Source organism: Falco peregrinus, chromosome 4, assembly GCF_023634155.1.
Source record: "Falco peregrinus isolate bFalPer1 chromosome 4, bFalPer1.pri, whole genome shotgun sequence".
Classification (NCBI taxonomy): Eukaryota; Metazoa; Chordata; class Aves; order Falconiformes; family Falconidae; genus Falco; species Falco peregrinus.
Window position 1 is genome coordinate 76013069 of NC_073724.1, and position 18816 is coordinate 76031884.

Consider the following 18816-nt stretch of genomic DNA (forward strand, 5'->3'; position numbering starts at 1 on the left):
TGCTTTTAGCACAACACTGTTCACTTCCAGATTGCTGAATTGGAAACTGAGAAAATGCAGAAGTGAAAACTGAAAAAACTTCATTTAAGTCCCCAGGGCTCAGAATACTATAGGGTTAATTCAATGTTAACACGATTGTCATTGGGAGAGGGATTGGTCCTGGTGCTGCCAAAGGACTCCTGCTGCAAAACATGATCTGGAAAAGCCTGAACCTGAAAAATTCAGTTGTCCGACTGGAGTGCAATGAACCTCCAGCTACCTTCACACAGAAGTGACTGTGGTGCCTTTCACAAACACTGCAATATAAAATGGGGAAGAAAACCGAGTGTGCCGGCTACATTAGGAAATGGATCAAGAATGATTAAATGGGAAAGGTGCTTGATACAGCAGACTTTTAAACAAAGATGGAGATGTGAAGAGGAAGCTAAATGAGGACGAGAAAAGGCTGTCTGCTACAGTAGCTCAAGACATTAGCAGGAGATGCTGGAAAGATGAGATGGATCAGACGACCAATTTTTGAAAGAATGGTTTGGTTTTCAGTGTTTGCCCCTACGGGTATTTCAATAACATAGGTGAGCGGGTCAGTTCTGTAACGAAACATTTATACATTCCTGTTCTGCATATGATTTAGCTTCCAGCATGGTTTAAAATAAAGATCAGGGAGATGTCCGTAGAGATGCTGTAAAACAGCTTTAAATTCAACTCTTTTCAGTTAGACGTGCAATTGTTTCCGACCCTCAAAGGCTGTTCCTGGTCTCCACAGAATCCTGTGCAAATCTCCTTGCTCCTCCCTTTAACCTTCACCGAAGGGCGCAAGGGCTGGAAGGAGCTGGCTGAGATCAGATGCATGGCCAAGGGTGCCCAAGGCGGCACCCAGGTCACCGAGCCGGAGCGCTGCAACGCCGCAACAGGCAGAATACACTTTCTGACAGCAAAAAGAGTGCCCAAAGCACCCCGGTTTGCGAAGCGCTTTAAAACGTGCAACTGATCTCGTCGGTGCTGCGCAAGCAGCTTCTCCAGCACGTGTGCGGGGGGCGGGCAGGGGCTGGCTGCGGGGATAGCCCCGTGCCCACCGGCGGGGAGCGCCTCTCGGAGAGGAGAGCTGGGAAAGCCCTCTTCCTCCCGGCAGGCGACCTCTAACAGCGCCAAACCCTCTTGCTAACAGCCCTTCTGGTCCGAGAAAACTGTTTCACACCCCGCCGAATGACTTCCCGAGGCTGCCACAGCCAACCCGCAGCGGGCAGGTGGCGGGGCAGATGGCCGGGCGGGGGCCGGGCTCGCAGCGCCGCGGCGGGGGGCACCGGCGGACTGCGGCGGGCGGAGGGGCTGGGCCGGGCTGGGCGGCGGGGCGGGGGGAGGAGGGCGCGGGTGGGGTCTGGCCGTGACTGATGGGCCAGATGCGGTTGAATGTTTTAGAAAAGGGGGGGGGGCCGGCGCCGCTGGCGCGGCTTTAGCCACGGGGTTTGGTGCGCGGCTGACGGCCGCCGGGTCCCGCCGCAGGCGCCCGTTCCTCCCGCCTCCGCGGCCCGGGGCGCCCATCGCCGGCCAGCGGCGGCAGCCGGCCCCGGGAGGGGGCAGCCAGCCGGGGCGCGGAGCGCGGCGACCGGCGGAGCGCGTTTCCCTCGCTCGGCAGGCAGAGCCCCGCAGGCGGCGGGCGGGGAGCACCGGCTCGGCTTCGCTGGGCGAGGTGAGGGCGAGAGGCGCGCTCTGCGCGGCGGGCGGCGGGGGCGACGCCTCGCAGGTCCGGTCTGAGGGGACCTCCCGCCCCGGCCGCCGCGCAGGTTTTCGTCCCGGCGCTGCTCCGCCGGCCGCCCCGCCGCCCGTCCCCGTCCGGCGGCAGGCAGCGCCCCGGCTCCGTCGCCGGGCGGCGGGAGCGGCGGCGGCCGGCAGGGCGCGGTGTCCCCACAGCTGACGCGCTGACCCCTCTCTCCGCGCAGGTCGGCGCTGACGGCGGCGGGCGCCCGGCGGGGGATCGGCCGTGTCGCAGCGCCATGCCCGCCGCCCGGCCGCGGCGGCTGCCCGCCTTCCTGCTCCTGCTCCTCAGCTGCCGCGCCGCCGCCGAGGGCCACGGCTCCCTGCGCCCGCCGGGCCCGGGCCAGCAGGGCCCGCCGGCAGCGGCCGACGCCGCCCCCGCCACGGCCGGGACCCCCGCGCTACGGGGCGCCGAGCCCAACGCCTCCCGTCCGGCCGCGCTGCCCAAGGGCGGGGGGGGCGGCCGGCGGGCGGCCGCGCTCGGCCTCGCCGCCCATGTGCACGGGGCAGACGGAGATCAAGGAGACTTTCAAGTACATCAACACGGTGGTGTCCTGCCTCGTCTTCGTCCTGGGCATCATCGGCAACTCCACGCTGCTGCGGATCATCTACAAGAACAAGTGCATGAGGAACGGTCCCAACATCCTGATCGCCAGCCTGGCCCTGGGCGACCTGCTCCACATCATCATCGACATCCCCATCAACGTCTACAAGGTGAGGGGGGGCCGGGGCCGGGGGCGGGCGCGGGTGGTCGGCGGGCTCTTTCCGGTGCTGCCCGCCGGCTCCCGGCCGACAGCCGGCTCCGCCGCGGGTGCTGCGGGGAAACGCGCCCCGTCCCTGCCCGGCAGACACCGGGGGCTTCACCCCATGGCAGCAAACCCGCCGGCAGGCGACATTCCGCTCAGACCTTGTCCTTGTTGTCCCCGTTGACCCCAGCGGCACGCTCTTGGCGCCCCGGTCCCAGCCCTCTCCGCGCTCCGGGCTGGGAATGGAGCAGAGGTGGAGGTGGCCAGCCCCCGTAAGGCACCTGGAAACAGGTGCTGTCCCAGGGATAACGGCAATACGGGCGATAGAGAAACACGCGGTGGATTTGCCGCTTCCCACCTTTTCCCAGAGGGATGGAGGGGAGGCACAGCGGACCCCCGCCCGTGGGTACCGCGCGGGTCCTCCGCCGCAGCGGGGCCGGAGCGGCCATAAAACGTGACACGGGCCCGTGTGGTCGCTGTTCAGGAGGAGCCAAGACCGTTGAACTGAGCGAGCGGCATCAGCCCTCGCAGGCTGCGCGGTCGTGCGGCGGGACGCCGAGTTGCGCACCCGCTCCCCGTGCCGGCGGGGGCGAGCCGCGCCTGCAGCGTCGGCACAGGCTTTGCGCTGCCCGTCGGCGTGGTGAGGCTTCCACGGAAGGGGTTACGGCCTCGTGTCTGCCCAGCTGGTGCGGTCCCTTTGCCCTTCAAGAATTCGCTGGGCAGTTGGATCCAGCCTCTAGTTCCGATCGGCACTCTTGGGCAGGGTGCTGAAAGTAACAAGGCGCCTGCTGCCTTGGAAGGTGACAGTCAGGGTCCCTGAGCACCCATCAGTTAGTGCATAAAGTGAACACCAGAGCCTTCATCTATCATCTTCTCCTTGCTTCACAGGCATGTTTTTAAACGCGGGGGTTTATTGCTTTAGCTTTGGAAGACCACGCTAAAGAGATGGGTTTTGAATTTAGTCTTCCGTATCCGTAAGTGATTACGCCCAGAAGCTGCAGAAATGAGAGAATCCTGTATCTTTCTTGTTTGAAGTGTTAAAGTGTTAGGAAGCAGGAAGCATCATGACTGTGTTAAATTGATGAGCTGGATAATTTGACTTGCACGAGAGTTCTTTGATTTGGAGTTTCAGTATTCTCCATACAATACGTTTATGGTAGCTCTTGTGAGAGATATGTACTCATCTGAAAAAGAGATACTTTAAATGCTTGAAAAAACGGTATTTTTGTAAAAGAAGGTATTGGGCTTTTTTTATCTGTTCTCATAAAAATCAAAAATATTAATCCAATAACAGCTGCTCAGTACAAGACTTTGCAATCCAATGAAACTATTTCAAAAGTAAATTAATGATAAGATACAATAATATAGTACAGCCCTTACCCTGATTGAATAACATCAATTGTATCATTATGAGTAGGTTGGAGTGGGAGGAATAAAAGGTCAGATTGCAAACTGATAAATATTATACCACCTGCAAATCCAGGATTTTTATTCTACTATTGATAATCTAGGAGCTAAGCAATAGCTCTCAGGTGCTATGTCTCTCACACAGCTACTCATCTTTCTGAAGAGCCCATATTAAATTTATATCATCCCTTAAAATAGTGAGTGAAATACTTACTTGCTGTTTTAAAACAGGGCTTTTAAGTAAATGTAAGTTAAAAAACCCAGCAAAACAAATATTAGATATGGTGTTTATTTCATCAAAATTAAAAGTTTGAGTGCAGTTTGCGTTGATGATAACTTTTTGTGAACTCTGCATCCCATTTAATTCCACCCGCAGAGGGAGAATGCAGTAATGCAGGCAAAAGCTGGCTATAATCACCCAGCAGTATGGGAGGACAAAGGCTAGCAAAGGCTTGGTTTGTAAATCAAGTATACTTTACAGTTGTAACTGGCAATTTGAAACAATTTAAAACTGGATGAAACAGATCTTCAGAATTGCTACCAGATCCTCAGTTAGGCAGCTGCATGAAAAAGTGTGAAAGAATTTGTAATCTTAAAAAAATGCCAGCAGTTTACTCAACAACACTTGTGGTAGAAAGTGTGAAAGTGTCCGTGAATGCTTTCCAGACAGACCCATAAGGGAGAACTCAGAATTCACACTAGGAGCAGCATTTTATTAGTCATTAAAAGTGATAACTGCAAAAGATAGCCTGTGCATCTATTTATGTTATGTGAATATGTAAGTAGCTGAAAAAATGCACAAATGAAAAAATCCAGGGTATCTAAAGAAAAGCAGGTGTTACCTAGATTGTGAAGCAAATGCAGTCCAATGTATAAGATGCTAATTAGTCCATTGCACTTGATAAATTTGAGTATCAATCAATACATTCGGTAGAAAATGGAAAGTATTGGAATCTGTCACACAGTCAGGAAACGGTATGAAATGAGGGCTTGAGGGGTGTTCAGTTCCAGCATACAGAAGCTGGAAGACCTTCCTGTTGTTCAGGGTCCTGGTAAACAATCTGGCTTTGGCCATACCCCCATACTGTGGAGTGGGAATTAGAGACAATTCAGCAGTACAAAATGGTTGTGGCAGGGTGTATAGTTTGCAGAATTGCTACTAATTGGACGTGAGGGTGGTCCTATGCCTGGTCAACTGCTTCACTAAATAGCTGTAAGCAAGCATGTCTTTGTTAATTTGAGGATGCAAGCAGCAATTAAAGGTGTGGCCATGAGGAGCAGAAGGATAGAGCAGGTAGACAGCTCAGTAGTGAGCTTTTTATGTCCTTCTCTGCACTTAATCTTTGGAAGGCAGGACAGTGGCAGCTTGTACTCCTGACAATACAGGTCTGCAGTTCTGGAAGGCTTACGCTTAGTTTCAGTTGGTAACTCCCACGTGTAAGACACCAAAACAACATCAGGATTAGCAATTCTAAAATTATGTTAGCTTTATTTCTCATGATTGTATGTGTAATGAATTAGAAACATAGACTTAAAAAAAACCATAATCAAATAATATAAAACATGCTTTCTCTTCTGATATATAGACAACACCCCTCTCTCTTGTTTTTTAGTGTTCTCTTAATGTTAAATCCAATTTATTGTCATGTTCTAATGGATTTGTAACAGGAGGAACAGCCTATCCTCTGTACACTCTTGTACGGCTTTCTGAACTCTATCAACTTGCTATGACACAAATGACTGAGGAAGAATATATATCTGGGAAATACTGCCACAGGTTCCTTCATCTCAGAACACAATGGAAGAGCAGAGAAAAAAAAATCCAGGGGAGGAATAAAAACTGGACTTTATCCAAGCAGATGACTGAACGCCAAAGTCAGCTTTGTAGGCAGTGATTTTTTTCAGTATTATGTTTTGGGGATTACATAAAAAATATAGTTAACATTATATAATATAAGAAAGACCAGATTCAGGACCGTGCATCCAGTGCAGACACAAACTGGCCCCTTTGTTAATCCGGCTGTGCTCTAAAAAAGGCAGTTATTTCCATGGAAATGTCTGTGATGGCCTTACTGACTCTTGTAATGCAAGCACCTACAGGGCATGCATCATGCATCATAAAGCCAATCTTTTCCTAACTTTCAAAAAAAGTCAAGGTGTTTGTTATTCCATATTACACTGCTCTGTCTGATGTTAAAGATAACAGCCATTTTATTGGGAGAATTCCATTATTTCCTTTCTTTCAACATCTGAACCACTTACTGGAGGTTTTACAAAGTTAATCTCAGAATTGTTTACACAGAGTTGATTTGTTTCTGACCATATTAAGCTATAGAAGTCTGTTTTGCTTAGGAACCCTTTATGGTCAACTAATGCAGCTCATAGGCACTTAGGAAAGATCTGAGTAGCCAGTGGAGGAACCTGGCTAGACTCTACAGGCAATGGTGGGTAACTTTGTTCTGTAGTTAGGTGGGAACAAGTCTACCCTGAAGCCTAATAAATACATGGGGTACTGGAAATGTCTTTATGTTGTTAAAAGTACACACATAGTTTTCAAGATGGATCTCCATCATGATGTCAGTATAGATTTGTAAATTTAGAATAGTTTTTCATTGCATATACATTTGTTATGTATACATTCACTTAAAAGATGCATGTGACAAATTTCAAAACAAGTTTGAGTCTTGTTTGGTTTTTTTTGCTTCCGAATCTGACAGTAGCACGTCTTTCTTTATGATTACTTTTCACGCAGTCTTTTCACTGGGATTGTGAAATTGCAGAAATCTTTTACTTTGACAACACATTATAAGGTTTCTGTCATTTTCAAGATGTCTGTATGATATTATTTGATCTTAAGTAAGTTGTTGTTTTTAAAAAAATGAGGTTTCTAAGCAGGAATTACTATTAAAAGACACAGGAAAAGAAACTAATTTCATGCCTTATATTAAAATTTACAGTGTTTATTGGATAGATTAGTAAAACATTCTTAGCCTAACTAGGAAGCGGGATATATTTTCTTGTCTAGCGGGAAGATGCCTACCCTGACATCGTAATTGCTGTTAAATATTAGTAAGTTTTATAATGTTGTCTGACTTATCCCTGACCATAAGCTTAATTTCCTGGGCAGATTTCCTGTTTTGAACAATACTTGGTCCTATGGAATACTGAAAAATACTTTCATGACTTCCCTGTCTTAAAAGTATCGGGTGAAAATCTGCCAGTCATTTCACAGATACATTGAATTAGATGTACAGTTGCGTGTCTGTTTTCCCACGTAACTCTGCATTTCATAATGATGAAAATTGAGTCCTGTCGTTCCTGTGGATGGGGCTTGCTGTGAGCGCACAGCTAGGAGGGAGTACAGGTTCCTGCTCTGCGCTCCCTGTGCATTCCTTGCTCGGGACTGGGATGCTGACGTAAATCAAGTGCGCGCTTTGCTACTTCTTCATGCCTGACTGCAGAAAGTCAACAGCAGTGGGTTGGAGCTGCGGCATTAACCTTCTGGCTGGTGGCCACAGCCGCTGAGCCACTGAAAGCAGCAGATCGTGCTCGTGTGCTGGTATATTCCAGCAGCAGATGATGAACATCTTTCTGTTCTTGCACAACCAAGAGGAAGCAGGGCAGGAATTGTGTTTCACAGGTGTGTCTCTGAGTCACAGCATCTCTTGGGATGGGACTACTTTCATAGCTTTGCAGCGTTCATATCAATTTCAGCTCAGATCTGTGTCTGGTTCTGAGAAAAGTGTTGGCTAGGAGTGGATCAGATGTACCGGTTCTTTTAAGTATGATTTCACTTCATTCTGTAATATGTTGCCTTTCTTTTCGTTCTATTTCATCTTCATCACAGTTCTGTGGCTTAGCAGTTAAAACTTTGCCTAAGTAAAGTAAGTGACTGTAAAACATTGGAAAAGGTCACTCGGAATACAGCCAATGGTAGACTTATCTTGGCATTGCGCTGATGAAAACGCAACATTATTTTTCTCTTTGCTGCCACTTGGCAGTATCTCATGGCTCTAAGTCATTTGTCATTTGTAAAATGGCAGATGCCTTTGTGCAGATACCTTACTGTGAATCATAAGAAAATCGTTTTATCCATACAAAATTGCATTAGACTACATCTATACTTTGCTGAGAATAATCATTGCTCTTGTCTGCAAATATGATGCTCTGAATACAGTGGATTTTCACTGGACTTTAAGGCAGTGTTTTGAGGAGATGGCAGTACTGAGGAAAAACAAAGAAGCATATTTCAGCAGTTAAAACGTTCTGCTTTTTTCCTTTTACTTTCTTAATGTTTTCAAGCTTTTGCTGCAAAGCATATCATTAACCACTTGCAGTACTGTGATAGAGAATCTTGTGACTCATGCATTAAAATGCTCAAATTTCACAATACATCAGCTGCAAGAGATAAAGGCCATGTTTTTCCAATCCATTGCAGGCAGCTGTGTGTCCATTCTGCCCCTGATTTAAGCTGGCTGGATGCAAGTAGTATTTTGATTTTATGCTAAACTCAAGATCGTGCACAGTTTCTCTCAGTAGGCCGCATTCACTCATGTGCAGTCCCATTATAATCCAGCCATATGGCTCCCAAGCTGGAGCTGGCTCAAATCCAGTCAGCTTGGGGCACAGGTGTGACTGTCTGCACCTGAGAGATAAGTATTAGTTCATGGAAATCTCCAGTGTGTGGCTGAACCATTGTGATTTTAGGGAAGTCATGCACGTACACCAGCTTGTTGCAGCTAAAAGTCTTCAACAGAAACTGCCAAGAGAAATCTGACCAAAGTTCTGAATTTTATTTAAATGAAGAAAAAAAAATCACCCTTGAATTTTGAGGTGCTTTTTTAATGAGTCATCTCTGGTTTCATATATACACGTGTACAGTACACAATAGATAACTATAAACAAGTATGCAATGTACTTGCTACCCAGTCCTTGATTTCTATAGCAACTAGGTGTGGTAGGCTGGAGGTTCACTGGCTGACTGATACAAATTAAATTAGTCCAGGTGTCAGTTGATACTGAGGAGTGTACATTTACAACACCTGTAATTATTCACAGTGCAATTTTAATAGTAGTTTGTTACTATCACCCCCTTACAGCAATTCAAGAGAAGTCTTGGGGAGAGGCTTTACTGAAAATACTTTAATTACAGACTGAGTTATTTTCCCACATCGCATAAGCAAAAGATACCGTATGGTTATTACAACCTCATCCCTACTTCCTCTGTTTTATTACTTTCCATAAAATTCTCAAGAAACATAATTCCTTACAATTTATCTTTCTGCTTCATTTCTGCAGAAGCATTATACTCTTTGTCTTACTTAAGTAGATCACTGAAGAAATAGATCAAAGCTGGACCATGTTCCAGTTACTGCTGTTTTTTTAAAGACCCCATTTCACCACAGGACTAAAGCAGATTTTTGAAGGTGTTCTGGTGTCTGAAACTACTGGTGGGCACTTCATGGGGATTTCCAAAAGCACATAGTCGCAAAATGTACTTAACTTCCTTTGTGTTAAAATAAAGTGATACTTAAATTGTGTCAGGGCTTTTCAACAACTGTTGTGGATCATATAGCTGTTTATACTTGGAAGCACATGTATGTGTGCTTAAGGACTTTGCTGAGCCAAACCAACGTGAGCAGGCAACTCTGTGGCCGTCTTCAATCATTTTGGTCCCCAGCAGAATCTATACAGTATGATGATCTACTTCTTTTCTCACATCCCTGTTAAATGAGATGTCTGAGGAGACCCGAGTCATGGGAGAGATATTGCAAACTCTTTTGGGTAGTTATCGTTCTGCTTTCCACTCCTTTTATATTTTGTAGCCCTATGTCTGCGACAGATCCAAAGGCCTCATTTGAAGAAAGTTATGAAAAACAGAGATGGGCTTAGATAATGTAACTAATTACAGAAACTCAGAAAGTTTACTTTTGTATATAACAATTGTGACTATTTCTTGGCATAACCTCTGTTCTGGAGAGTCTTGTTTTTATGATGAACTGGAAGATTTGGCTGCTGCTGTCGTGTATTTGAGCCATTAGAGCAGCTTTTAACAGCACAGAAAGATTAAATGTTTCTGAACTGAAGCTACAGTTCATAGTGTCAGCTGTGAAGAAGGTGCTTTCTGTGTCCAGTGAGTCTTGTCCCCTAAATCTGCTGAAATGTACCACTGGGGATTTGACAGAAGATTTCCAGTAAAGTGTATGACCTAAAGCACAGCTGAACCAATCTGAAGTTCATTGTGCCGTTTTCTTTATTCCATAGCATGTATAGGTATACTGATCGTGCAGATAGACCTTTCGGTATTGTAATATAGAATCATAGGAAAACTGGTCATTAAAGATCTTCAGTGAGGGATTAATCTGATCTGTCCTTATCTGCTGCAAAACATTCAGCTGTTATGGCTCCCTGAGTGTCTGGTGGGTCCCTGCTTTTTTATTGGATGGTGAGCTAAAAACTACGGGATAAATTTCTCGCTGGGGTTGTCTGACTTCTCATCTGAGGATCCTGGACACCCGAACTTCAGATTAACCCCACCGCAGATGTGCACTTACTGACTTTGCCCCTGTTCTGATAAACCTTAAGTAATCTTCTGTATTTCTAGTAAATTGAGAGTTACTTGGAACATGTAAGAAAAACAGTGAAACCTCAAGGCAGGTAAAGCAGTGACAAAGGAAATCCTCACCTGCTCAGTCATTTTTTACCAGAACCACGGAGGTGGTGAAGTTAGAGGCAAAACAAGTGGAGTTCGCAGGGCTTAAGCTGGGACTGAGCCTTTATGCATGTTCTTGCCCAACTAGGGACTGGCTGTAAATCTGCTGCCTAGTTTTTAGGACACATGCCTTGAAGACTCCCTTGTGAAAAGGTTCTTCCTAAGTTTTGCACAGTGGAAAAGAAAAACAATCAAGACAAAAGTCCATGTTTTAGCTTTGGGAATTATTTTTTAAACATGGGCCATTTCTAATTGTTGTTTTCTTTTCACAGCTGCTTGCAGAGGACTGGCCCTTTGGTGTTGAAATGTGCAAGTTAGTACCCTTCATTCAGAAGGCATCAGTGGGCATCACAGTGTTGAGTTTGTGTGCCCTCAGTATAGATAGGTGAGAACCATTTTTTTATCAAACTCTATAATTTCTTTTCAGTACAGGCATTGATTCAAATTCACCTTGCCACTCAGCTGAAACAGTACAAATAAGCTGAGTTTAAGCCAGTTAAATCAGGTGGGTTTTCTCATATTTTTAATTTGCAAATATGTGCTGTTGCTTCAGGTACCGAGCAGTTGCTTCTTGGAGTCGCATTAAAGGAATTGGCGTGCCGAAGTGGACTGCTGTTGAAATTGTACTGATCTGGGTTATATCCGTGATACTGGCTGTTCCAGAAGCTATCGCATTTGACATGATTACGATGGAGTACAGAGGAAAGGATCTTAGAATCTGCCTGCTTCACCCCATGCAGAAAACATCCTTTATGATGGTAAGACACTGACATTTATAAAATCTCCGGAAGAGTTCCTTGGATCTTCTCAGTGTTGTGTCGATTGTAGTGTGCACAAGTGTATATGGAATGAAGGTGAATATACTCTTCAGATGAAATACTGAAAAATTTCTGAAGTATATACGTTAAAAAAGAAGAGTTTTCAGGAACTTTTGTCTTTTTGTGGGCCTTGGGCATATTACTGTCTTGTCCTGTTTTCTCACCTGTAATGTACACCTTATCGAGGTGCTTTTCAGGGCAGACTGACCAACTAGTTACAGCATACTTTCCAAAATTCTCAGCATTCAACTCTTAAAAATGTTTTTGCTTTTGTTTTCCTTCTAGTTTTACAAGCAAGCTAAAGACTGGTGGCTGTTTAGCTTTTACTTCTGTTTGCCACTGGCTATCACAGCATTCTTCTATACTCTTATGACCTGTGAGATGTTACGGAAGAAAAGCGGGATGCAGATTGCTTTAAATGACCACTTAAAGCAGGTAAAAATTTATCCCTGGTAACTCCACTGACTGTAGAGAAGATGAGAGTAATACCTTTACTGATGTACTGCCACATCATTATTCTGTTCTTGTATGATGACTTCAAGATCACGAGTAAGAAGAAGTTTCCTAGCAGTGGTGCTGCTGAACTTGTGTGTGTGTGTGGGGGGGGGTGGGGTGTGTGTGTGTGTGGTGTGTGTGTGTGGTGTGTGTGTGTGGTGTGTGTGTGTGGGGGGGGGTGTGTGTGTGCATATATGTATGTATCAGAGCCTTCAGAAACCAAAGACTTTAACTGACAGGCACAAAACTGTTTTTCTTGTTTGGTGTTAATCTTTCAGGTTTTATGGTTTTTATTTCTTTACAGTAATGAGCGCTGGAATTTTTGTAATATTTTGTTATCTAGAAGTTGGCGCTATAAAATTTGAAGCAATTTCATGCTGAACTGTAGTGAGGTTAGCAGTATATGTTAACAGAACAAAACGCATTCCAGAATACATTCCAAGTTAGTAGTGCACCAGATGCAAACATCATATGTCACTAGAATTAAACTAAATTTGTACTATAACGTATATTTTTGCCCCTTTCCTCTTACATCTTTGTAATTGAAATCTCTTGGGACATTTAAAATAAGACCTGAGATTGAAGCACAAGAAAATGCAATTGAAAACAAGCTGGTATTGGAAAGTGAAGGGGGAGATTAATATGTTCTTCACTTTAATGTAAATGACTCTTTTCGTGTCCTTGGTTTTTCATACTATTACTCATACTTTTTAAAATTAGAGATACAAAGAATCAGTGCAACACAATCTAAAACAGTAGAAAAGATTTCCCAAGAAAATAAGGTATTTGGTGTTCTTGTAACTCCCTATTTTGGCAGGGTTTTTATTTTGTTGGTTAAACATTTGGGTAGTAGAAGACAACAACCGAGAGAGGGAGAGAGACAGAAACTATAACACTGTTCTGTCCAATTTTCTTCTTTAGAGACGTGAGGTGGCCAAAACCGTGTTCTGTCTGGTACTTGTTTTTGCTTTGTGTTGGCTCCCACTTCACCTAAGCAGAATATTGAAACTCACTATTTATGATCAGAAGGACCCCAACAGATGTGAACTTTTAAGGTAAGACTGCAAAAATAAAATGCCTGTGTGCTGCTGACAATCTCCATAAGCATATTTGGATTTTCTAATGAGCTAGCTTACTCAGTGTGTCTGACCATTCTCCCTGCTTCTCCATCCAGGACACTCTGGGTTCACTCCACTAGCAGAGTCAGAAAATGGAATCTCCATTTGCCCTGTCTTCCTCCTGATCCCTTTTGGGACTGGCCTACTCTCTTGTGAGGTTACGAGGCTGGAGGGGGAATTTCTGTCCTTGTTTTCCCTCTCAACAGAACAGCTAGGATTAAATATGTGAAGAAAATCTTGTGAATGTTTAGTTCCACAATTTAAGATGATTGCATCTTCTGAAATTACTTTCATGAGAGTGGTCTACTGATTCAAATGTTACTTTTGAGCACGACTGATACCTCCATGAGTTAATCCCTTTGATACAAGCCCCTTTACTGTGACATTCAACAGTTAGTCTTGGTTGAATGAAGCTGAGTCCAATTTTCATTGCTGTGAACCTCTACTAAGCCTTTTCAGAGAAAATGACAACTGTTTCCCTTTAATTTCCACACAGCTTTTTTCTTGTGATGGACTACATTGGTATTAACATGGCTTCGCTGAATTCCTGCATCAATCCAATAGCTCTGTATTTGGTGAGCAAAAGATTCCAAAACTGCTTTAAGGTAAGAGGCTGCTGGGAGCTGCTCCTCTAGTTAAAAGATCATGTAAGCAGTAAAATTCATCCCTTAATACTCACAAAGTGTTTTAAATGGTCGTTATATTTTACTTTAAATTTTAGCTGGGTTGTGGTAGACATTCTCTCCCTCTCCTGCTGAAGCTCCATAGAAAGGAATTAAGGATTCATAGGGACAAAAAGAGAAAGCAAAAGAGAGTGGCGTACGATAAACCCTCTTGGCAGCATGCTAAAATCAGTGCTGCATCACTTCCTGACCGGAGCTGGCACCCAGCCACTTCAAGAGCACTGACGGAGCAGACTCGGACTGCCCTGCAGAGATTCCCGTAGCCTTACCCTCTGCCACCCAGCAGGACAGTGCTGACCCTGTGTCCCCTGTCCTGACTGAGCGCTTAAATCGGTAGGCGTTCATACAATGAGAGAGCAGAAGTATCCACTCATCCCTTTCGAATGCCAACATTTTGTGAGAAAGACCTAGACCTGATCATAGTTTTGCCTTGGTTTGAATGAATAGTCCTGGGCACTAATTCTCCATGCAGGATTTGAGGCTCTGGATTGCATGTGGATTGCAGCCCATCAGTCCGTCAGCCCTCATGTCTTCTGGGAAAATGTCCAAATCTGGGTGTTTTGTGCCCCCTTACTGCCTTCAGACACTGTATCAGGGTTCTTACATTGTCTACCACAAATTCTTAGATTTTTCTTTTCTTGCCAAGCATTTAACCATCGGCCACTGCTAAGCCTAGTGCCCGGCTGTATAAATTCCTTACTGGCAATATTTTCTCATCAGAAGCCAGTCAGCTCTCCATCTCATAGCGCTGGGGGATTTCCCACATAATCATGAGAAGAGCACATGTTGCAGAGGCCTTAGTGTCTTGTCTCCTCTTCCCTGTCGACATTGCTGGCCCCCTGAAGGAGTCACTGGAGCTGAGAGCACAGAATAGTTCTCTAGCATCCTGAGCATGGAAACAAGTGGGTGTGCGGGATCCCAGATGGACTTCCATCACCCAAAGGCCAGTCAGTAGCATCAGCAAAAGGTCTGCAGTACATCTAGTAAATTTATGAACTGTATATAGGTTTTCACCATTCTCCTACTTCAGTTCTCATTTCTCGCCCTCAAAAAACATCAATAGCAGCATCTAGCTTAGAAAGTACAGATTACGGTGCGTACATTTTTTCTAAGAAAGATTATCAGAGGAAGGAGTCATAATTTTATTTTCAGATGCATTTAGAATTGCAGACCAGACTCGGAAGCGGTATGTGTGTGGCCATTATTATTTATAACTCAATATAACTCTTCCTGCCCTCCAGCACTTGGGCTACTAGTGGGGCATCCCAGTAGTTAGTGGCCACCCGAGCAATGAAGAACTTAACCTTGTTTCTTTGCTTACTCTGTAATCCCAAAATGGCAGCTTGCACATTTGCCATTTCCTACTGTACCACTGAGGAAGGGCAGCTTTTCAGTGCATTTTGCCACATATGCAAAACAAAATGATGTAAAATGTTTATTCCTTTTATTTTAACAGTCATGCTTGTGTTGCTGGTGCCAATCCAAAGATCTGTTGTCGCTGGAGGAAAGGCAGTCCTGTTTAAAGTTCAAAGCTAATGATCACGGATATGATAATTTCCGTTCCAGTAACAAGTACAGCTCTTCATAAAACAAGCATAAAAGGTATATTCTCTTACATTAATGCTGGTGCCTTTTTACGTAAAAGTGGCAATTACTTTTAATGAGATGGTAATGTTTAGAAAAATCTAGGTTTGTGTTTGCACAAAAAAAAAGAACATTAAAAAAAAATAATTGCCCCAAAACTCTGTCATGTTGAAAATCACAGCCATTTATAAAAGTGTAATTTATGGAACATGAAGAAAAGTGTAGAAAGAACAAGTCATTGTTAGCACTTGAATACTTCTGAATCAGCACTTCTAAATTATCCCCACTTCCTGTACATTAAACTATCATTTGTATTTGCTATAACAGTTGTAGGAACTGAAGTCACAGTAATTACCAAGCAGTATAATATAATGTTAATTGGATCAAAGCCATTATTATATATAACTCAATGTATTATCTTTTATAAAGCAGATTAACCACCATCACTATTGTGGTTTTTTAAAAATAAAACATTAAGTACTTTGTAATAGAGGTTTAAATGTAAAAAAGTAGAATTTTTATCAGGTGTGTTATAAGAGGTAGCTAATAAAAATATTAAAGGATGCAGTCAAGTCAAAAGTATATTTCACTCTAATGTTTTTTTTTTTTTTTTAACCTATTATTGTTAGAAGGAACCTCCCAAGGCCTCTCTAAATGCCGTTCTGTGACCACTGTTCACGTTCAGTGCATTTGGCTGCACTTAGGGTATGGTCCATTTCACCGTTTCCAGGTTATTTGCATTTAATGGCAGCAAAAACACACCAAAAGCAAACACTATACTATTATAACCATGCAAATGGTGGCTAGTACTGGAAATGAGATATTTTTAACTGAACCTGAATTGATTATACCCAGTGTAACCAGTGGGCATTCAAAAGTCTGACGGTTCTTTACTCAAGATAGTTTTGAAACAATTTACAACTCTTTTTGCAATCCAAATACTGTCTTGGGGCAAGATCCTTTAGAAATAGCAGGTGGAAAAAAATGTAACCAAGGAAAACAGAGGGAAAATTTGAACTTCTATTTTCATTTACGTTTAAACATTCATAAAGAAAATAATTCATGAACTGTACTTCTAGAGAACAGTACTATGTAGCATACTCATCTTCATACTGTTTTAAAATATGTTCTACTTTTGTAGTTCCATATTTATGGGCTTAAGATGTGTGATTAGTTTCTGCTTCTGTAAATAGTCAGAGAAGCGTAATTAATTATAAAATATTAAAATATGGGCAGGACCCTGTAAGAAAACAGAAAGATAAAGACGCCTGTAGTAAACATGATGTGTGTTGCCAGGAGCAATACATGTTTTGTACATACATGGCAGGTCATTTTTTGGCTTTTCATTTCCTATTAATTTGTTACAATGTCCCCAAAGACTTATTAACATATTTCATGCACTAAGGCATGAGACATTCAAGAAAAAATGTCATGTAACATGCTTTTATAAAAGACGTTTTCTATAGGCATGGTATTTTATTATAATGAAAATATTTATCAAAACTCAGGAATTTTTCTTTTTAAATTTCCAAATTTCACATGTAAGGATTTTTACCTTTTTTTCCCAGCCTTGATTAACTTCAGAGTTTTTAATAAAGTGCCTTAAATATGCTTAGGATGAAACCAGCTTTCCTTAAAATACTCAGCTGATGTTACCTTAGATGGGTTTCATCTCATCTGACTTTAGGTAGCTACAGCTACCTTGCAGACAGCTAAAAACAGGAGAGGTGAACCCCATTCCTGGTGTTGCCCCCATCAAAAGCTAGTAAGTATATGCTTGTATAATCAAGCTGAGGACCTATGCACATGCATTTGAGCATGGGCACATGTGTGTTTGTGTGTGGGAATATGTGTGCAAGTGTGTGTGGTGTCTACTGTTAGGTTGCTGTTACCATCTTTCTGTAGCACGTGCACCCAACTGCTACAATGCTTGAACTGTTTTAAATATAAATCTATGTAAAGTTTTGTTCTTTACATTTTTACCGTAACTTTCACATGGTAAGCCATGAATATCGCTTCACTTCACCCTACCTGCGTCTATTTCTGTGAAACGCATTTTATCTCTTCAGGGTGGATAATCAGCTAAATCCTATGTCTGATACTGATCAGTGTTATTTTCATCAAGTTATATCATTACAATATTGTACATGTATATTACTGTTATTTTTATTTAAAATATAGCTTTGTATTGGCAATTGTGTAACATATTTTTTGTTTTTTTCCTGGACTAACTCTTTGTTAAGACAAGTCCTGCTAGGTCAGACATTTAGGTTTTTCAAATAAAGACCGTATATACTGCCCACTTTTGGGGAGTTAATATATATGTATTAGCACATTTTTTGTCTTCTTTGCGGTATTTTTCATAGCAGTGTTTTTACTGAAGCTTTCATTTCCTGTAATAAAATTTTTCAAAACTTCTGCTCTTATACAGTTCTGGCTAACATTAAATATCTTAATACTCAACACAGACATTTTCTAAAGTACTCAGTACAGGGTCTGTTCCTCCATTTACTGAAATCGATGAATATTTAACCATTCAGTTCAGTTGGAGCAGAATTAGGGCACAGCCATAGCTCTTAAAAAAAACCTAGCTGGCATTTGCTATCTGAATAAAAAAAAGCTAAGTACTTTTTTTTTTTTTTTTTTTTTTGACAAAGGAGTTGTTTAGAAAAGTTAAGAAAAGTGGATAAAATCAGCTCATGGGGTAAACCAGCTAGTCTAAAGCTCTGTAAGTCTCAAACGGGATCACAGGTAGCAGAACAACTGCAGAGAGGCACATGCATCTTTATAGGAGTTCAATTTTGACATGCTTGCCCAGAGTGGTGTGACAAAATAAGAATTATCTGTCTTAATGGTCTGAAAAGTTGACACGTGCTGCCTCAAGATGAAAAAAATAAACTTGTAAGAAACTACATCGTATCCCTGTGTTTTGGCCTTCAGATAGTAGTTAGATTTTGCTTCCCCAGCTGCTCTGAATTCTGCTGGCACACAGCTCTCGGAGTTAGGAAAGGGTATTTCAGACTGGGCGGACTGAACTATACACTGGTACTACACCTCAGAGAATCAAACGCAAAATCTGATGGTTATGGAACATCTGCTATGAGCTGTGGCATTTCAGTGTCTGAACAGCTCTTGCCAACACACGGTTGGCTTAGCAAGAGAATGTTGTATGTACTGAGGTAATGTTAAAAGGATTTTTAAAAACTGTATAGCTGTGTAATATAGTTCTATGTTTCATTTTCTGTGGTCACTTAAAATAGCAACTTCTGTGGTTTGGACAGTGTAAACATACTAAATTACCAATAAAACATTTGTAATTTTGATGCATTACAAAAACACGTCTGACCTTTTTTCTTCTGGGGGGTCCCATGTAATTGTTAAACAGTGACAGTGATGTAAAAAAGAAGTAACCAATTCAGAACTAAGATGAAAGCTTTAGAGTGGGATGGTTTTCTACAGCTAGTTGAAAACTGGAGAGAGTTCAGCCTTGCTATACGCATT

At 43.1% G+C, this 18816-nt stretch overlaps 1 protein-coding gene across 1 annotated transcript; it reads left to right on the top strand.

The window, feature by feature from the left end:
- The first annotated feature begins 1432 nt into the window (after positions 1-1432).
- On the top strand, positions 1433-17959 carry EDNRB (endothelin receptor type B). Its single transcript, XM_055802234.1, is given in 9 exon segments — positions 1433-1687; positions 1938-2209; positions 2211-2466; positions 10890-11002; positions 11171-11375; positions 11721-11870; positions 12852-12985; positions 13545-13653; positions 15188-17959. Coding segments are annotated over 8 exon segments (1317 nt in total). The 5' UTR covers positions 1433-1687; positions 1938-1991; the 3' UTR covers positions 15320-17959.
- Positions 17960-18816: the final 857 nt, after the last annotated feature.